The sequence below is a fragment of the Acanthochromis polyacanthus genome, chromosome 5 (genome assembly GCF_021347895.1).
Source record: "Acanthochromis polyacanthus isolate Apoly-LR-REF ecotype Palm Island chromosome 5, KAUST_Apoly_ChrSc, whole genome shotgun sequence".
NCBI classification, from domain to species: domain Eukaryota; kingdom Metazoa; phylum Chordata; class Actinopteri; family Pomacentridae; genus Acanthochromis; species Acanthochromis polyacanthus.
This window is the reverse complement of record NC_067117.1, coordinates 14215374-14235320: the sequence shown is the minus strand read 5'-3', so window position 1 is coordinate 14235320 and position 19947 is coordinate 14215374. Positions and strand designations below refer to the sequence as shown.

The 19947-nt window shown below is 39.7% G+C and overlaps 1 protein-coding gene across 1 annotated transcript in view; it reads left to right on the top strand.

Moving 5' to 3' along the window:
* The window catches only part of LOC110957247 (potassium voltage-gated channel subfamily B member 1), a 42354-nt gene extending 27277 nt beyond the window's left edge, over positions 1-15077 (top strand). The window contains exon 3 of the mRNA XM_022203168.2: positions 9048-15077. Within this exon, the coding sequence (XP_022058860.1) occupies positions 9048-10877 (1830 nt within the window). The 3' untranslated portion in view covers positions 10878-15077. The remainder of the gene's footprint in view (positions 1-9047) is intronic.
* Positions 15078-19947: the final 4870 nt, after the last annotated feature.

Here is a 19947-nt window from a genome sequence, read left to right as displayed (position 1 = left end):
TGCACTGCCAAATGGTCCGTTTTCACAGAGTTGGTAGTGATTCAGCTTGAAATATTCTGTTCTTTTTTTCTTTCTTTCTTCATTTGCCTGCCAGCACTGTTGCCACTTTTGGCGTGAGCAAAGACCATAGCAACAAGAGACAGCTGGAGCTCCAGCCTGCAAAAAAATCAGTATCAAGAACAAAGCCAGATTCAGAGTTCTTGTCATTTTCAGCTGGGTGTGATGTGACTTCACTGGAACCAGATGTGGGTCTGCTGTGAGCCACGAGTTTTTGCCAGCATGCCGCATTTCAGGCTCGCACAAAAACACCCACTTGTCTGTCAGGACTGTACATCTGCGGATCACAGGCACCAGATTTATTCCATTAGTTGGGCTCATGTGCAGAGTGTTTGTGGTTTTCTTTCTGCAGCCTGGAGGAAAGTCTTTCAAACCCTCTGAGGGTTACCACAGCAGGCTTTTACAGGCAGACAGGGACAAGCTGTTTGGAAGACCTGTCTGTCCTTCACACTCAGCAGACAGTTCACTAAAGGTCCAGCTCGTTTCACCCCAGCTGACACATTTTTGACAGAACGCTACCAAGTTCATTTTCTCTGTTCCCTCCAATCACTTCAGTCCATTTCAACATTTTTTTGTATCTCTAATGAAACCACTATATATTAAATTGTAATAGCACTGAAAAAAAATATTTGCATAAAATATAAGGATTCTTTTAAAACATCACAGTTCATATAAGAAAAATAATACAATAAGAAAAATAAGTAAAATGTTCTCACTTTCAGTCCAAAACAAAATAAAAATGTGAGGCAAAACAAGAAAGAAAGGCCAAGGGACAAATCTGTTGCCCAAAAAATAACAGTTCACCCTCTGACAGAAGCTGAAGCTTTGCATCAAAACATTTTCATGATTCTGCATAAATCTAGTGCAGATAACAATGTAAATTAATTACAAGGTCTTTGTATATCCAGATAAATATAGCTAGCAAACACAGCTCGCAAGCTTAAACACATTTAATGCCATCAAACTGTAAAGCTATTCGTATTTTGAATCATCTGTGCACTTTTTGTCTGAGCCATTTCACAGAAAATGTTATACGTACAATACAACATGAAATAGGACTCTCTGTCCAAATCACAAAGCTCATATTTTGGCACACATATTGCCACATATCACACATAAAATAGTTTCACTCCTGGTATCTGGGTACTCAACAGATAGAGCAGGCAGCCCACAAACTGGGGCTGTAGTCCCCATGCAGCGGCCATGGGTTTGATTCCCACCCTTTGTTTGCAGGTCATTCCTCCATTTTTCTCACTATGGCTGTCAAATAAAGCTGCAAAAAGGCCAAAAAAAAATGTTGTTAAAAAAAGATAGCTTTGCTCCTAAAGCCTCTAAGACATTCCCTAATGAACAGCTGGTCTTGTGATCTGATGTCATGTATTCTTCACTGTACACCGGAGAACACAGGTGCTCCAGATGTTTCAGAGTCAAAGTTTTATGTCCTGGCAAAAGGCCAGTGGTGGAAGCACAGCTGTTTCGTCGAGGGAACTGACATTCACAGGGTGACGGCACTGTTAATGGAGGGATGATTTCATTTCACTTTCTCACCTCTTTTTTAAAATTTTGTCCTAAATTTTCAGTGTCATCTGTTTCTCTTCTCTCATACTTTTATCCTTTCTGTGTCATATGTGCCAAAAAACATCAGTGTCCTCCAGCATAGATTGAAAAGTCATGTAAAACTAGTTACACTGTAAAAATGTGCACATATATTGTTCATTTCACAATAAAATCAATGAATTGTAGTTATTCTTAATTCTTAACACAAATATTGAAATCCTATCACATCTTACTGTTACTTACACTGAACAACCATTAAAACAATGCAACATATTCCTCGCAGCTTTCTGCATGCAGGATTCATCGAGGCTCACGTAGACCATACATCAGTGCATGTACACTTAATGTACACTGTGCCTGTGTGCCTGGTCGTTTTAGCACCACCTTCACACTTCTGAAAGGACACATCCTATGAGTAGCTGCAAGCCTAGTAATCCATCTCCCTGTCTCCTCCTCAGCTCATAGCACAGGACGGGAACAGGCTCCCTGCTACAGGCTGAAAGGTGGGACAGAAAAGGTGAAACTAGGCAGATGAAGGCGGACAGCACATCTGTGTGCAACACGGGAGGTCTTGTCAGTTTGGGAGGTGCCTAACGTTGTTGCTTATCCGGTTCAGAAACAGATGGGAAAGTTAGACTGGGAGAGCAAATTTAGCTAGAAACTGTTTGTTGCTTTTCAGCCACATTGCGATGCAAAGTAATTATTAATAAGCCTTTTTCATAACAGATGTTTTGGGTTGTACTGGCAGGAAAAGCACAAGTGTAACCATTTAAAATTCATTTTGGTGAGCTATTTGCAGGGTGTTGTGCTTTTTGGCTTAAAGAAAAATGTCCCGTTCGTGCTTTTCTTGCACTGTCAAGTCAAAAAATCTGCTTGTTGCTATTCATCTTTCTATTGTCTCCATTGTCAACTTTAAAGAGTATTACAAGAATAGAATAGAATAGAATAGAATAGAATAGAATAGAATAGAATACAGTAGAATCAGCAATGCACAAACAAAATTACAACTGAAATAAGCTAAAAGTAAAAAGATAAAAATACTGTATTTGAGTGAAAACTATCAGCACAGTAAATTCAGTGACTGACAGCTGACCTCTTAGTGATTTCTATGTGGCCTCCTGAGGCTCTGCGTCTCTTTGCTCATCTCCTAAAAACCCTGCAGTAAATATTCATTACTCCTGCTATTCTGTTGACTCAGATGCCATCAGTCTTGAGCTATTCTCTGCATCTCTAGTACTAACAGTGAAGATTGTTGCTTATTTTTCAGAAGGTCAAAGTGCCTCAACAGGCAGCAGTCTGCCGCTGGGCCAAACAATGTTCAAAACCACAGAACCTCATCTTACATTCTGGTGTGTGGATGCCAGACTTTCGAAAAAATACCAACTATGTCAGGACTGAAATTTGAAAGAAAGGTTGTATAAAGTGGCCGACAGCAGATATTTAAGTTATTTCCGTTGTGTGGAATAGTGCTGCCATAAGGAATCTGTGGATTTTAGGGTTTGTTGAGTGAAATCAACCCACTTCAGATTGTGTGATACTGTCGGTGTATGTTTTAGACAGATTTTAAAGCCCTTTGATGTTTTGTATTTTTCTCACTGTCAACAAATGCCATAAAAAAGACCAAAAATGATGAACTGATCATGTTAGCAGGAGCTAAGTGTCTAAAACCAAATGTAGCTTATTTCTCTGTGGCATAAGACTCCATTGTTGCACAAAAACTATTGAAAACCCATCAGTGAGCCACTTTGTTACTCTCGATGACATGTTTCTTCATTAACATGAACACTGACAGTTTATTTTGAGTTGATTCTGTCCACCCTTTCCTGCTACTGTACAGACTGACTAGTGCAACAAATCAAAAGCTGAAAATAGTCCCCAACAAAGACACTATTAAGTGTTTTATGCTAAACCATCCACACCTAACTGTTTTAGGAAACTAGACATTTGGGACTGATTCTAAAAGATTTTTGTATCTTCTTATGAGATTTGTTGACGGAAATATTTTTAACATTATCCTTTAGCAGCTTTAAAGTGACTGTAAGAGGAGAAAAAAGGAGACCTGCATAGTAAAGGGTTAATAGTAATTAGATTATATAAGAGAGCACCAATGAGAGTATTTTCAAGGCCTGATGTGGAACTTTCCACGAAGGTGATTGTGACCCTGGGGAGGAGGTGTTTATAGCTGCAACAGGCCTCTATCGTTTTCTCAGGGAAGGAGAGGATTCTCCACTTTGTTTACTGGCCGTGTAATTTCATCCATCTTTTCCACTGAAGCCTCACATAAAAAACAAAAACACTGACCCGGTATCCCACAGAGGAAATTACTGCAGCCCCACAGCAGCCTCTGCAGGAGGAAGGTCAGCTGCCAGTGCACAAAACCCAGAAAACATTTATTGGCAAGTCAGGGAAGTAGTACAATAAGAGGATTAGAGATGCCATCTTGCACTCAACATGCCCACAGAAAATAAAATGAGTGAGTCACACTGTGACATAATCTCTCCATTGATTCTGCTCATGTGGCGAAAAGGGCAAATCCAGTTACGATGAGATCGGACAAGAAGTGAAGCAACATTTCACACAACGTGATGCAAGGGAAAGCCCTAAATAATAGACAAAAAGATTTTTTAAAAAATCTGACTACAATGGGACTTTGTTCATCATTGTAATCCGTTCTAAGACCCAAATATCAGTCGTGTACTTCGTGCTTCTGATTACAGTCATTCCTCACTCCTCCACTCTTTATCTGACTCTCTTCTCTTTGCCCTGAATTCTTTCTTCCTTCTGTGGTATCTCTCCAGCAGCAATGGAAAGTAAGAACATTTACTCAAGTACTTCAGGCTGCTTAATACTTCTAACCTTTCAAAGAGACATGTTTTATTTTCATTTTATTTTATGGCTTCAGTTAATTTACAATGAAGATTTTACACAAGGGATGCTATTAAAAGCTTTGAATACAAATAATAGCATCCAATCAGTCCCATTTCAGATGTCTGAGTTCTCAGAAGATTCACCAAAGAGTTTTATCCCTTGAGACTTCCTAGACTTAGACTGACTTTATTAAAAACTGGAGGGAAATAAAGTAAGTTCTCATGTAGTTTGATTTAAATAATTGTTCAAATGATCCGAAATCTCAACAAAAATGAAAGATTGTTTGATGACTCCTCTGAGATATCCGCTGTCCCTGTATATACAGCTGTATATAAAGTAGTTCAAAAAGCTCCACCTGCAGCAGCTACAACAGTAACATGCTGCAGACACATTGATGCTTCTCTATTAATAATCAGCTGATGTCAAATATAGTAATATATCAGACAGAGGGGCCAAACAGTACCTTAAAAAATCAGTATGTACTGAATACATACTGAATCTGAATACATTTCCTCCCCTGGTCTAAACAAAAATTGTGTTTTTATTTATATTTTGACCAAAAATAAATTGATAATCCTGCTGTGGAGTGGGTTCAGGCATTTTGCCACAGACTATGTTTACACCTGGTGGTTGTGTGGCTGTATTTATGTTCCCCTCAGGATGAGTTGTAATAACTCTGGAGGTCCCATGACTTTTTATATAGCGCCACTGACATCACTCTTACCTGTACTTTGTGCTAAGTGTTAATTAGGAAATCTTGGAGGTAATCTAGGAAGATAAAATTAAAAATCATTTTTCTTTCTGGTAAATATTAGTTTGTCAGAATCATGCTGTTCATTCTAGTGTGCTAATCTTAGCATTTAGCTCAGTAAAATTTCAGAGTGCTCATTTGAAGCATATAAAGCAAACAAATGGGTAGCAGAAGAAGTGAAAAGTGTTTGATATTATTGTATATTAATGCTTGGATGTTTTTTCATTATGGAACACATCACTTCTCCAAGTATGTGACTGAAATCCAAGCTGCTGTTCTGTTCAGACTCTTGGGACGGATGAAGCCACAAAAAGTGAGCAAAGTTTGGTGATCAAAGTTGTGTTTTTCAGGAAGTCTTATTTCTTTTCCTCTATTGGCATATTCAGCATGAGCTGAATGAATGATACTTACAGTAGGACTGAGGAAGCCAGGCAGCACAAACTAAGACGTGTCTGATAAAACATAACGTTAGGAAATAAATATAGAAAGAATTCTTTGTTTTTCACTCCTGGGAAATGACTTGACTACACATCTTACAAATCTCAAATTCCTGATCTCATTTGCTCTGTGAGGAACCTCCTGCCAGGTGTTGATAGAAACCCTCCTCTCTCCGCTATTGCTCCTTCAATCAAGCATGAAGCAGATCTAACCTTGTGCGATGAAAGCAGTGTGAAAACTGGGCTAGTCCGTCATGGCCCAGTAAGGAAGCACTCACGCACACCTTTTCCAGGACAGGATAGCTGGCACTTCAGGAGGATATTAAATATTCAGTCTCCTGCCTCTCTGGATCTGTGGTGAAGGGAGACTCTGGGCTTATTACTGGGCTGCAAGTGAATATGTGCATTATGCATGTGTGTGTGTGTGTGTGTCATGTTTGTGAAGTCTTGATCAGATTCATCTTCCATTTATGCAAACAGGAAGTGGGATGGGCCAACCCCCATGACCCCAGTGCTTGTTGTTAGAAGCTAATGAGGTAACACAATAACCCTCCTTATCAGTGGATCTGTGCCTCAGAGCTCCTGCTGCATAATAAAATACAGTCATCCAAATGCATTTGCTTTAGTGCCTTTATAAGTACTGTAAGGATACACACTTTAATTGTCTTTTCCTCGCTTCCTGCTGTGCTCTAACAGCTACATAAAGATATTCAATTTCCTCATTATGTGCGCCATCCTATATGACATGTTGTCAAACCAAAGGAAACCCACAAGTGTCTGGTTCAAAGCACAGGCTGGGCTTGCCTCATTCTCTCTTTGTCACAGATTTGTCACCGTCATGAATGTTCGCAGAAGAAATGTCTTTCTCTCTCTGCCTGCGTCTATGTGCGTCTCTGTGGTGAGATCACATCTCTGTAATCTTCCTCCCCGTTTGACCCCAGTTGGCTTACAACCGGGGTGGGGAGGGGAAAAGATGACTAAGAGAGAGAATTTGATGGGAGGAGGAGCAGGTCATCCTTCAGGTGTTCTCTTTACACAACATACCTAGGTTCAGTTTCAGCGCCGTCTTTTGTCCTCGGCATGATTAAGTAGTTGCACTCCAGCCCGGTCAGTGCATTGAGTGAGATAAGCCTTGTTCTGATGAGTACGGTTTCCACTGGACGGCCCGTTTTAGAACTGAGGCTCAGTGAGGAAGCTGCTAAATCAGTGCACATACAATTTCTTCTTCCTACCATCCAGATTTTCGGATTTCTGATAACATATGTGACCTCCACATCCTCAAAAAGTACTGAAAATAGTAGTGTTAACTTTCTCCTTTTCACTGTAAAAGGTCATTTTTATGTTTCATGTTGGCTTTAGTTGTTTTATTCTCTTGAGTGTGATTATTCAGTAGCAAGAAATCTACCTGTAATGGGTCACATTGGAGAGTTTTCATCCATCATTTGGTGTCTCTTGAGACCCACACCGGGAGGCAGGCTATTTCAGGGAAAGCTCCGATGGAATTTAATTTTTTTTGTGTGCCCTTTAATTCACTCTCACATCTGAACTCTTTGGCTGCTGAAGTTGATGTGCCTTCAGTCCAGTCTTCCTCCTGCCCTCTCTGAGCTCTCCGAAGGCAGTGTTTCTCTGTTTTCATCCCTCTCTCTTCAAAGGCCAAGGTAGGTGTACAAGTATTCACCTGTCAAGATTAATTAAAGCTTATGGAGGCTGATTGGTGCCTGCGAATAATCCTGCTCGCCAGTCTCCAGGGACACAGCATCCACAGTGACCTTGTGTTGGATTTCACACTGACTCTGGGACAAGAATAACAGGTGTGGAACACCTACACAGCCACAACTGTGCAGCCGTCTTAATCCCCGGCACAATGACCAGACCCTATTGTGCTCAGCAGATTATATCATTAGTAGGTAGCTCAGTTCTTCAGAGGCCTCCCGTGACCTTTCAGTCAGGCTCGCTGGCCATGCATGGTGTGCTTTGTAAAACAAGTGGTACATTGTGGTTTTCTTGTAGCCCTGGGCATTGTATGATTGCAGCAAACTGATTAGAAATGGAGAAGACAGTGAAGAAGTGTGACAGGGATTTTAAAAAGTGTATCAATGCAACTGCAAATACTGCAGCTTGTCTTCATCCATCACTGTCGCTCACTGCAATGCGAGAGAATTAAAGAAGAAAAAGAAACATCTGCCCCAGAGATCACATTAGTTCTGACCCTATTCCTTTTGAAACGCTGATATGAAAGCCAGAAAGTTAACGGGGTCATGAAATAATCTTACAAGTTGGGATATTTTTGCCACTTCTGGAATAAAATTGCACCAATTAGAAATGGAGTTTCTCGTGGATCTGACCTTTCTCTGACACTGCTAAAGCTGTATTTCCTTCATGGAGAGTTTTAACATTCAGCAAGTAGTTCATGGCGCATTCCGCTCCCTGCATTAACCACTGTCATGTCCAACCATTACCTTATTTCTCAACATTTTAAATTGCAAAGAAGAAACATTCCTCCTTTGAAGTTAAACCACTGTTTCAAACTCCTTTTCTTTCTTTTTTGTGTGGATATAACTGTGATAAATTGGGGTTTGAAAGAAAAACTTAAAAGTGTGGTGCCAGTACGTGTTCGAGGTAATGAGAAGGACTCTTGCACAAACACAATACAGATGGCTTCAGAGTTTTTGCATTTTCAAAGCAGTCTTTTAATCTTGGAGTCTTTTATTCATTTTAGTCAAAGTGACCATCATCAGTGAAGAAATGTGCTGATGATCAGACATCTGCTGCTTGTTACACGAAGATTAAAAGACTGGATTAGGCAATTAGTCTGAAGCTGTATACATTTTGCTAGCATGCATGTCCTAAAGAAAACCTTGCTTTTGATTTGTCACCTGACAAACTCAAGCTACATGGTTAGTAAAGTAATCCCATTGAAAAGCATAGAAGCTAAATCTTACTAAATAAGGCGTCTACAGTTGCATTAGCAGGTGTGTGAGCTTGTGGTGAGGTACAGCCAGGCTTTGAGCTAAATGCTGATCTCAACCTGCTTGCAATGACATGGCTAATGTGACGATGTGGAGCAGTTAATGATTACTTTGTTCTCTGTCTTGGTTTATACAAACTGTCATATTTGTGGTGTTACTAGAAGAAAAGTCAAGAGATATCCAAAATAGTGGGATTAACCCCAAAACATGAAGGTGTGTTTAAAATTGAATTGTAATTCATCCAATAGATATTAAGATATTTCAGTCTGAACTTAGGATGAGAATTGACTAACACTGCTGTTCTTTGAAAGGGGAACTAAGAAAGTACAGAACACTTCTTATTCCTCAGATGCTATTCTTTATTCTTCAGTATTTTTAAAAATATTTCCTTCCCTCTGTGTTTTCCAGATCCTGGCAATTATATCCATCCTCTTCATTGTGTTGTCCACCATCGCTTTGTCTCTGAACACCCTCCCAGAGCTGCAGGACACAGATGAGTTTGGTCAAGCTACAGACAACCCACAACTGGCCCACGTGGAAGCTGTGTGCATTGCCTGGTTCACTATGGAGTATCTGCTTCGATTTCTCTCTTCCCCCAACAAGTGGAAGTTCTTTAAGGGCCCTCTGAACGTCATAGACCTGCTGGCCATCCTACCCTACTACGTCACCATCTTCCTGACAGAATCTAACAAGAGTGTGCTGCAGTTTCAGAACGTCCGCCGCGTGGTTCAGATTTTCCGGATCATGCGAATATTGCGTATTCTGAAGCTGGCCCGTCACTCTACAGGTCTTCAGTCTCTAGGCTTCACTCTCAGGAGGAGTTATAATGAGCTGGGCCTGCTCATCCTCTTCTTGGCTATGGGCATCATGATATTCTCCAGTCTGGTGTTCTTTGCTGAGAAAGACGAAGAAGACACTAAGTTTAAGAGCATCCCTGCTTCCTTCTGGTGGGCTACCATTACCATGACCACAGTAGGTTATGGAGATATTTACCCAAAAACTCTGTTGGGGAAAATAGTCGGGGGTTTATGCTGCATTGCAGGAGTGCTGGTGATAGCCTTACCTATCCCCATCATTGTGAATAACTTCTCTGAGTTCTACAAAGAGCAAAAGAGGCAGGAGAAAGCCATCAAAAGAAGGGAGGCTCTGGAGAGGGCTAAGAGAAACGGTAGCATTGTCTCTATGAACATTAAAGACGCATTTGGTCGCAGTGTGGAGCTCATGGATGTAATGGTGGAAAAAAGTGAAGAACATAAGGAGAAAGTTCATGATAATCATGTGTCTCCTAATCACCAGAAAGGGACCCCCAAACTCAGACTGGAGACCAGCCCCAGCAGCCCCACCAAGGCCCTTGAATCAAGCTTCCAAGAACAGGCCAAGCCCTCCAGCAGCCCCCAGCACCTCAGCGCACAGAAACTGGAGGAGATGTACAACAAGATGTCCTTGACTCAGTCGCAACCCAACCTCAACAGCAAGGAAAAGGGGCCACCATCCAAAACAGGCAGACAGAGAGCTGAATTTGAGATGGAAAACATCCCAACTGAAGCAATCTCCAGCACAGTGGAGGCAGTGACAGACATGAAGAGCATGTCCAGTATCGACAGCTTCATCAGCTGTGCAACCGACTTCCCTGAGAGCTCTCGTTTTTCCCACAGTCCCACCAGCAACATCCCTGGGAGGGTCAGCACCAACCCCAGCCTGGAGCCCACCTTGGAGAATGAACATGAAGGATCCCAGGGCATCTCTACACCTCAGGCAGGAGATGGCATAAAGTCCAGTCTGCATTCTGACAGCCCCAGAGGCCTGCGCTTCAACAAAAGTCGCTCGCTAAAGGTCAACTTCAGAAGCAGTGAGGATCCAGGGACAGGTCTCCTGTCAGACAGTTCATCAATCCAGAGCCCTGAGGTGTCCGTCTACACAACAGCCAGCAGCAGGACACCCAGCAAGAGTCCAGAGAATCTACTGCCCAGCATCTTCACATTCCACGATTCGTCCATCAATAAGTTCATTGATGCTGACACAGACGAAGAGGAGCACCTGCACGATGGTTCGGGCGCCAACCCGTCCCAAAGACTCCTGGAAAGAGCCAGTCCCAAGTTTGGCAATCAGAGTTCCAACCACATGGAGGGACTCCAGAGGAAGCTGGGGAATAGCACACTGCCGTTAGAGGGGCAGGAGAACCATGTGGCTCAGGAACTACAGCCACTTCAGGGAGAGAAGAGTCACTCTAACTCTTAAGGTTACTAAAAGAGACCACACAGGAGAGGAGGAAGCGACGGAGGTGGAGAGCAAATAACAAGCACAGTGAACTTCCTGAAGATAGGAATGGAACTGAAAGCATTTGAAGAATTACAACACAAAATCCTTCTCCCATGACGATACAAAAGTTGTGGACAATGGGGAAGAACATTGTTCTGCTCTCAGACTTTTTCCTACCAATGACTCCTGAATAGATTAATTTATCTGAAGACTTGAAGGTTTTAAAAATGGCAATGAATGCAGTCTGAAGGTCTGTATAATTTCTACATTCATTTTACCCAGGTTACCATCTAATAATTGCAGCCTAGTTGTAAGAGCCATTTTTATAAGCAAAAACCAATCCTCTTTGAAGTCACTATAGCAAAGGCTGTCAAATCAGTAGCAAACCACAAAGGGCATTGAAACACGGCACATACAGGAGATATATTTCCAATAACTATATTGTAGTATGAAGGGGGAACATACATTTTCTCTGTATACAGTGTATAAGTGTATACAGTTTATATTACAAAAGCAAAGTGTTGGGAAAATGTATAGTTTGCTTCCTTTAACTTCCTTCCTCAGAACTGGCCTTAGTTCATGCGTCTCCCATGTTTTTTGTTTGTATGTATGACAAAGAGAGAAATCTAGAGAAGGACAGATAGCACATATGTGTGCAATAATTACCTTTCATATATAGTATATTTATTGTTATGTAGCGTTCGTGGTCTCTTGTCTTAAGTGTGACCTGTATGAGAATCAAGTGTTTCAGTCCGTTTCCATTCAACAGGAGTTTAGTGTCTTGCTCGTTGATATTTTTTACTGCACAGAAAACATTCAGACAACACAGAGAGACACTGTGAGACTCGATCCATCAGTTTCCTTCTTGTTCCCATTGTGCCCGACTGCTGGCAAGAGAGAGCACCTTAACATAATTCTTTTTCTTGCGAGCACAGGAAAAAAAAATACTGTGTTGTTCTTGTTTGTTCGTTTATTTTGCTTGTTGCTACATGTCTGTGTGTATCCCCACTGTGTGTATCATTTTCAATCTGGACAAAAACAAAAAACATCACATTATTTTCAGACTTTCTCAAAGGTGTGCGGAGGAGTCGCCATTGCTGTTGTAGCTGATACACTGAACTTTGCATAAAATGACAGTTCTCATGAGCATCACTACGGCTGGACGGACAGCAGTGAAAATCACACAGATTTTCTTCGTTGATCCTCCGGTTTTGTAGGAGTGTGAATATTGTACATGTATAACTGCAAAAGTAGAATCTATTACGAAAAATACACGTTTATTGTACAAGTTAAAGAATTGAAATAATTTATATTTTTAAGATATTTTCTAAAAGAATGGACTCTTAGACGAATATATTGTGCTGAACTCATAGTTTTGCATTTACAATATGTGTACCGCATTATTTTGATGGAGTTGCATTTATTAGACAATATTCTGTAGTAGATACATTTGTATTGTTTGCTACTGTCTCTCTGTAAGCGTCTGTCCGTTGATCCTTTGTGTAATGTGAAGAACCAAAGAATTGTTCTGATAACTCACACAGATGGTAATAAGATTTAAAGGTTGTTTTTTTTTCTTAGAAATGTAAGCATTCCGTTTTCTAAACAAAAAGAATCTGACATATTTCAGGGAGCCATACTTGCTCATTCGGGACAAACATGTAAGCTGGAGGAAGCTGTTGGTGGAGGATCAAAAAAAAAACGAAAAGGGAACACAGGACTTTATCTTCCATCCACTTGAAAAGCTAAGTTTATTATTTACACACTGTGGATCTTGACAAGTGGTTCACTTCCAAAAATCCAAATGATTATGTTCACATGAGTTCACATGATATCTCCTGCTAACATAAAGACACCTCGCAGCTATGAGCAGCTTTAGTTCGACCAAATATCCTGCATCCTGCTTCTCCAAAATGCACCTCCAAACATATGATCACTCTGGGTGTTGGTCATCTGGTGCAAGCATGCTTTTATAAGATTATTAACTTTCCAACATATCATGCAAGCATGCTACAAATCAGCTGTCTTAGTCGTTAAAGAGATAGAAGTATTTACTGCGCATGGTTGTCTGCAATCATTAGACATGAGTTAGATATTTCTGTGCCTTTGCTTTTAACAGACGCCTACCCTGCATACTGAATTTGTCCACCGGAACCCGAACAATAATTAAACAAACTGTACAGCACATAAACAAACGGAGAACTGGGTCATCATGCTAGAGTTTCCTATAATGTCTTTCCTGTGCACTTAAATGCACCAAACATTTACATGAAAAAAGGTCCAGTCCACAAAAACAAACAGGTGCAGATGCACTCAGTACAGTGAACCACCACTGTTTCCATGGTGATGCTTGAGATGACTGCATGGCTCACATTTGATGCACGCAAGTAGCCTAATTTGTGGAGATGGAGTCCTTTAAGACTAAAATAACATAGTGCAAACACACACCACAATTATATTTTTGTTCATTCACTCTTTTTTTTCATATGAGTTGTTCCCTTCTTACTTCAGCGATGGTGAAGCCTGAAGAAAATTATGTAAACAGAAAACTGGATTGTGGGCCCGCTCAATCAGACTGCCACATCATCCCGTTATTTCACTCGTTTGGTTTTACGTAGAAACATGCGCACATCTTAGCAAATTACAAAAGAACAGACGGAGCGTGACCACATTCTGAAACTAAAGGTGATATTGCTATAATGTGTATGAACGCTTGAGCGGAGGGAGTGAGTGTGAAATGCAAATGGAATAGGAACAAGTGGTGTGACGGGGATGAGACGTCAGCTTGATTACAAGTGACGTCCCCATCGATGACTGCAGCTCCTCATGTCCACTTTTACTCTTTAACAAGATCATCATTCAAAACAGAATCTTAGGATCTTTCTGTCCTCTTTCTGTGGCGACAGAGTAAAACATTCCTCGGGCGACATGACTGCCATTACATTCTGTCATTTAGGAACAAAGTTAAGCAGTCAGGTTGTGTACACAGCACTTGTGTGTGTTTTTCCATGACAAGGATCTTCCCTATGCTCGAGACTTTTGTGCAGAGTGACAATGCAAAAATGGCAGTTGGGTTGAGGCGTCCTTTTGAGGATGTCTTCAGTTCTGTGATTCTATAAATACCATCCTGGGCATGCAAAGGGAGGGTCTGGGCCTGCAGGAAAAGGCTCAGTTACAGCAATGTCTTTGTTCCGATGGTGTCATCCACTTCTGAGGAGCAAACTTTGTAACAAAAGAGTCTGGAAAAGCAGAGACTACGGAGGCCGACAGGAAACCAAACAGTCACTGGTGTGTGGGATTGTTTGCAGCCCAGCCCTAAACCCTGCATGGTAATGGAATAAAAATGTCAAACTGACAAATGGTCGTATGACTTTCACTGCTGAATGCGTTGGAGACAGAAGAAACCATGAGATCTTGTTTTTTTTAAGGAGTGGGTGAGGGTGTTACACGGTGAAGAATGAAGGTTCATTAGCATTCATCACACAACAGTCAGACATGCAGTAAATAATGACAAATCTTTGAAAATGAGCCTCTAACCATAGTGGACTTTCTTCCAAACAAGCCATAGTCGATTTTAACAGAAACAGCTCTTTTCTGTGTTGGATGAATGTTAACAATGTTCTTCTTGTTTTCTTATCTTATAATTTCTTTTTATGTTTTCTGAACTGCACTTTATTGATTTTTCTGAATTAAATCCTCTGCTGTCTAGTGACAAATAGAATTGTCAATATAGAAACACTGTATTTGAGCAAACACCGGTTCAAATACAATGTCCAAAAGCACAAATTAAAGTACCACTAGGTAACCATTTTCTTTGAGAAGAATACACCACACAAGAGGTCCCAGCCAAATACAGACGCACGATTTCATTTTCTAAATCTTCCCCCTTCCTTCAGGGAAATAATCACTCTGTTCAGCTCACACAGGTCTGTACGCTGCCCTTACTGTGTCTGGGGAAATGTTTGTTTTGTAAAGTTTCATACTTTGTACCAGTTGACTTTGTAGAATATTATATTTGTGGTTTTCCCGTTGTTCAACGCATGTAGCGCTATTAAACTTTGACACACTGAACTTGTAAATATAATCTAATTGCTATAGGAAAATGTCTATGATGAGCAGTTTTGAAGCAGATTTCTCCTTTTACTGACTGATGCTTAATAAAAGACAATAATCCAGTGATGGTGCTACGAGTCTCACTGTATTAACTGAAATGTTTTTGGAAAACTAGCAATCATATATGAGCAGGAGGAATGTAACACATGAGAGCATGCTGGTGGGATTACGCAAACACTGAGCTACGTATTTTATACAACAGCTCCCTCTGGTGCTGTGCTTTCAAATTCATTTTTAAATAATCTAAACACTGATGGACATTTTTGGTTATACATACTTAGCCGATTTCTGCTTGTAGAGAAACAGCAAAATGAGAAAACGTTTAATTTTAACTGTGTTTACGGATTATTTTTCAATTAAATTACCTGAAGGTACCTTTGTTTAGCCTTTTGTGACATATTCAAGTGTCTTTGTGTGACCACCGAGCCAAATGCTGAAACAGAGAGAAACAGCAAACACAATTAGGATGTCGGAAGCAGACAAACATTCGCATTTTGCTCGAAAAAAATAGTCAAATTATTAATCAAATGCAAAGCTTGGATTAAATTTTCTGCCAATGGAAAAAGAGACCACATTATTTCAAAGTAACCCTAAATATACGTTATGTCAGCTCATTGTTCAAAGGTCTTTTTTCATTGCCTTACCATAAATAAAAAGCTGAGATGTTGGCTGAGGGTCAGTCATCTGTTATGAAAGTTTACTAATAACTTCTCTCCTTCAGCACTTAACAGATTTCCACATTATGTCATGCCACACCAAAGTTTTGCAAAGGATTACATCACAGTCAAGCCAGTCACACCTTCTGGCTTTTCTCAAGACACACGTAGTCGTCACTTTCCCTTGCAGCCACCTCTTAACAGAAATACTACAGTCTATCACAAGTACACTGTAATGTTTCTTGTAAAATAACTAAATAAAAAGTATGTCTAGCTTTAAGAAGAAAATGACTAGTCCTCCAAATATCTGACTTTACGTGTAAGTAAAATAAAAAAGTCACATATTAGGAATTTGTGCACACATGCTAAGCAGTTTATCACCTTAACATTTCACTCAGTTGGATAATCCGCCTCACTTCATGGATCAGGAATAATTTTCTACCACAGATGAAAGGAATGTCCGCATAATAGATGACCAGCCCTTGATAAAATATTACAAATACGATCAAAACAATCATACTAAAAACACCATAAAATGGATTTCTGTGGTAACTGTGACAAGTTAAAAGTTAAATATAGCTCATTGTTTGTTGAGATCTTTGGAAAGCAGCTCTAATTGGACTAGGAAACACAGTTCAAACATGTTTTTAGGTGAAAAGAAATTAACCCCTCTTAGCAGATTAAGCAAAAGCTGTTTTCCTGCATTACTTCAATTAATACACACTTCAATAATCAAAATGTTTAGTGAGTTTGCACCTTCATATTTTAAGGCACAGACAAAAGCCATATTCAGTTTATGTGTCACTGAACAGTGGGAATACCTTTAGCGGAGTCCAGGGCCGGAGTGGGACTCATTTTCAGCCCCGGACTTTGATGCCTCAGACCGGCCCACTTTAGATCACAACCTATTACTATTAAAATCATGTAATTCTAGCCTTGCATGTTAAGTCTACAACACTGTTCTGAAAAGTCTTGTAATTCAGTGTGTTTTTCTTAAATATTTCCAATTCAGTGCAAGTAAGGGTTGCTTCACATTATGGATACATTTCAACATGAGTGCACATCTCCAGCATTATTCTTTACAACAATATCAGAATCTATATTCTGTTCAAATAAGTGTTCAAGGATATCCAAACCTTAAAAATGAAATAAAAGAAGAGATAAAAATATTAAATTTAAAAAATAATAAATAAAATAAAAGGTGTTGCACTTTCTAATTACACTATCATCTCTTTTTCCTCTGCAAGGAAACAGTTCCATCACATCTTACATTTTACAAATGCGAGAACATCAGTTAAAGGGCTAATCTCCAACATTATTCTTTACAACATCACAATGTCCTTTTATGCGATATCAAATATCAAGCAAATTAGTGTTCACAGATATCTAATCCTCACGAATAAAGAATAATTATTGCACTGTTGTCTGCAAGTTTGTTATTCACAGTATAACATAACTTTCTAATGATGCCATTATCGTCCATTGGGGGCGGGGTTACTTGATTGTCAGTGTGGTCTGGAATGATTGACAGGTCCTATGGAGGAGGAGGCAGCCCTGACTCTGCTCTCCTCCTTTGGATTAACTCTGATATGATCACTGTTGGTGTATTTATCAGTGGAGCAGCAGAACCCTTTCCACAAAAATGGTCATCTGGTGCATCTGGTAAAATGGTCAAAATTCTCAGCACAAATCTCCACTTTCTACAAAACCATCGGGTCAGTTTCATTAATGTAGAGCTGAATCATCTCGCATCTCAGGGCACTGCTCATATAGAGCAGGTCTACACAGACTCTTCATTATATTCATTCTAATAATATTCACTCAATGAACAATCCAACCTCCCTCTCTGGACTTGTGGCTCTTGGCTGCTGCTTGGTGATGGATCTTTCTTCTGACTCTGAGGGGCTACAGGACAAAGTTTCCCAGTTATGCGGTCGCATCATACTATTATTTAAATTGTTTAACGTTATGTTTTACGCCACAATGATACACAATTAATTGACTTGATAATTAACTTGAAGGGTGCTTTGCAAAGTTCAACAAAGTCCATATTCGTTTCCTCGTCCTCATTTGTCGTTTCAAACCACGAGCTTTAGTGAAAAAGTTTCCAATTTCTGCACATTGGGCTGTGTCTGTTTCCAGAGCTTTCCTCTTTTTAATTCTTGTCTTCTCCGCACTATGGAGGAATAAAAGTGTCAAAATTAAATAAATAAATAAATGTATCATTAAATAATTAAATGTCATTCATTAATTAAAATTGTATTTATTTATTAAATTTTGCACTTTCAGTCCTTCAAACTGTCGGTTTAAATAAGCAACGATATGGAATACCAGAAAGAGTTGCAGATTTTTGACTACACTATTCTGAAACGGAGATCTTTAACTTTTACAGGACGGATTCACAGTTCTCGACTAAAACCGAAAGCCTGTGCAACAAGTGAAAATGAATGATCACAGTACTCTGTCGTCCTCTCCACAGTGGCAGTAAAGATAACTCTTCCTAAAGTGGTTCCTGTCTAAGATATGGACGATGAATCTGCAGCCGAAGCTCAGATAATGTGACACTTCAGTGGTCTGAGTAGAAAAAAAATGTGAAGCTATCCTTTATGTCAAATGTAAGGAGAAAAAAGTTAAAGCGTGCACACACAAAAGAAGAATGAATTTTAAAACTGTAAAAAATGTTTTTAAAAAATCTGCAAATGTATGTTAAACTATGATATTTTAGTGGAGTTGAATATAGTAAAGCAGTGTAATGTTACGATCACACATTGCAAATGAACAGATTACTATTTGTAAAAATACAGATGTTTCATGGAGATGTTTTGTAATGGATGTAGTCCATTCTTTTGCTGCTGTTGTCTTTGTTTACAATCAGCTTGTAAATTAACACATTTTATCCTGCGATTTCACTAAATATGATCTGCAATTTTAACAAACAGGAGCAATCTGTTGAATAGCAGTTCAAATATATGGAATATTTTCAATCCCAAACATACCTCTCTTTCAAATAAAGACACTTATCTATAAAATATTGTTTTTTTATCAATTTTAGTACAGTAATATAGTTTAAATTCGCAGTAGGACATTATGAAAGAATGAAAGATCATTTGCAAAAACACAGATATTTGATGTGTACATACAGTTTTGCCGTGTTGTTTTATGTCTGTTTTTCTTTCTGCGATTTCACGAGATATTATTTGTAATACAAAGAGGGGAAATCTGCAGCTTTTTAATGAAAAATTTAATATTCACTGCTTTTCAGTGCTTACACACGTGGACAAAATTGTTGGTACCCCTCAGTTAAAGAAGGAAAAACCCACAATTCTCACTGAAATCACTTGAAACTCACAAAAGTAACAATAAATAAAAATTTATTGAAAATTAAATAATCAAAATCAGCCATCACTTTTGAATTGTTGATTAACATAATTATTTAAAAAAACAAACTAATGAAATAGGGCTGGGCAAAAATGATGGTACCCAGAACTTAATATTTTGTTGCACAACCTTTTGAGGCAATCACTGCAATTAAACGATTTCTGTATTTGTCAATGAGCGTTCTGCAGCTGTCAACAGGTATTTTGGCCCACTCCTCATGAGCAAACAGCTCCAGTTGTCTCAGGTTTGATGGGTGTCTTCTCCAAATGGCATGTTTCAGCTCCTTCCACAAATGTTCAATGGGATTCAGATCTGGGCTCATAGAAGGCCACTTTAGAACAGTCCAACGCTTTTCTCTCAGCCATTCTTGGGTGTTTTTGGCTGTGTGTTTTGGATCGTTGTCCTGTTGGAAGACCCATGACCTGCGACTGAGACCAAGCTTTCTGACACGAGGCAGCACATTTCTCTCCAGAATGCCTTGATAGTCTTCAGATTTCATCGTACCTTGCACACTTTCAAGACACCCTGTGCCAGATGCAGCAAAGCAGCCCCAAAACATTACTGAGCCTCCTCCATGTTTCACCGTAGGGACAGTGTTCTTTTCTTCGTATGCTTGGTTTTTGAGTCTATGAACATAGAGTTGATGTGCCTTACCAAAAAGCTCCAGTTTGGTCTCATCTGTCCAAAGGACATTCTCCCAGAAGCTTTGTGGCTTGTCAACATGCATTTTTGCAAATTCCAGTCTGGCTTTTTTATGAGTTTTTTTCAGCAGTGGTGTCCTCCTTGGTCGTCTCCCATGAAGTCCACTTTGGCTCAAACAACGACGAATGGTGCGATCTGACACTGATGGACCTTGGCTTTGGAGTGCACCTTTAATTTCTTTGGAGGTTGCTCTGGGCTCT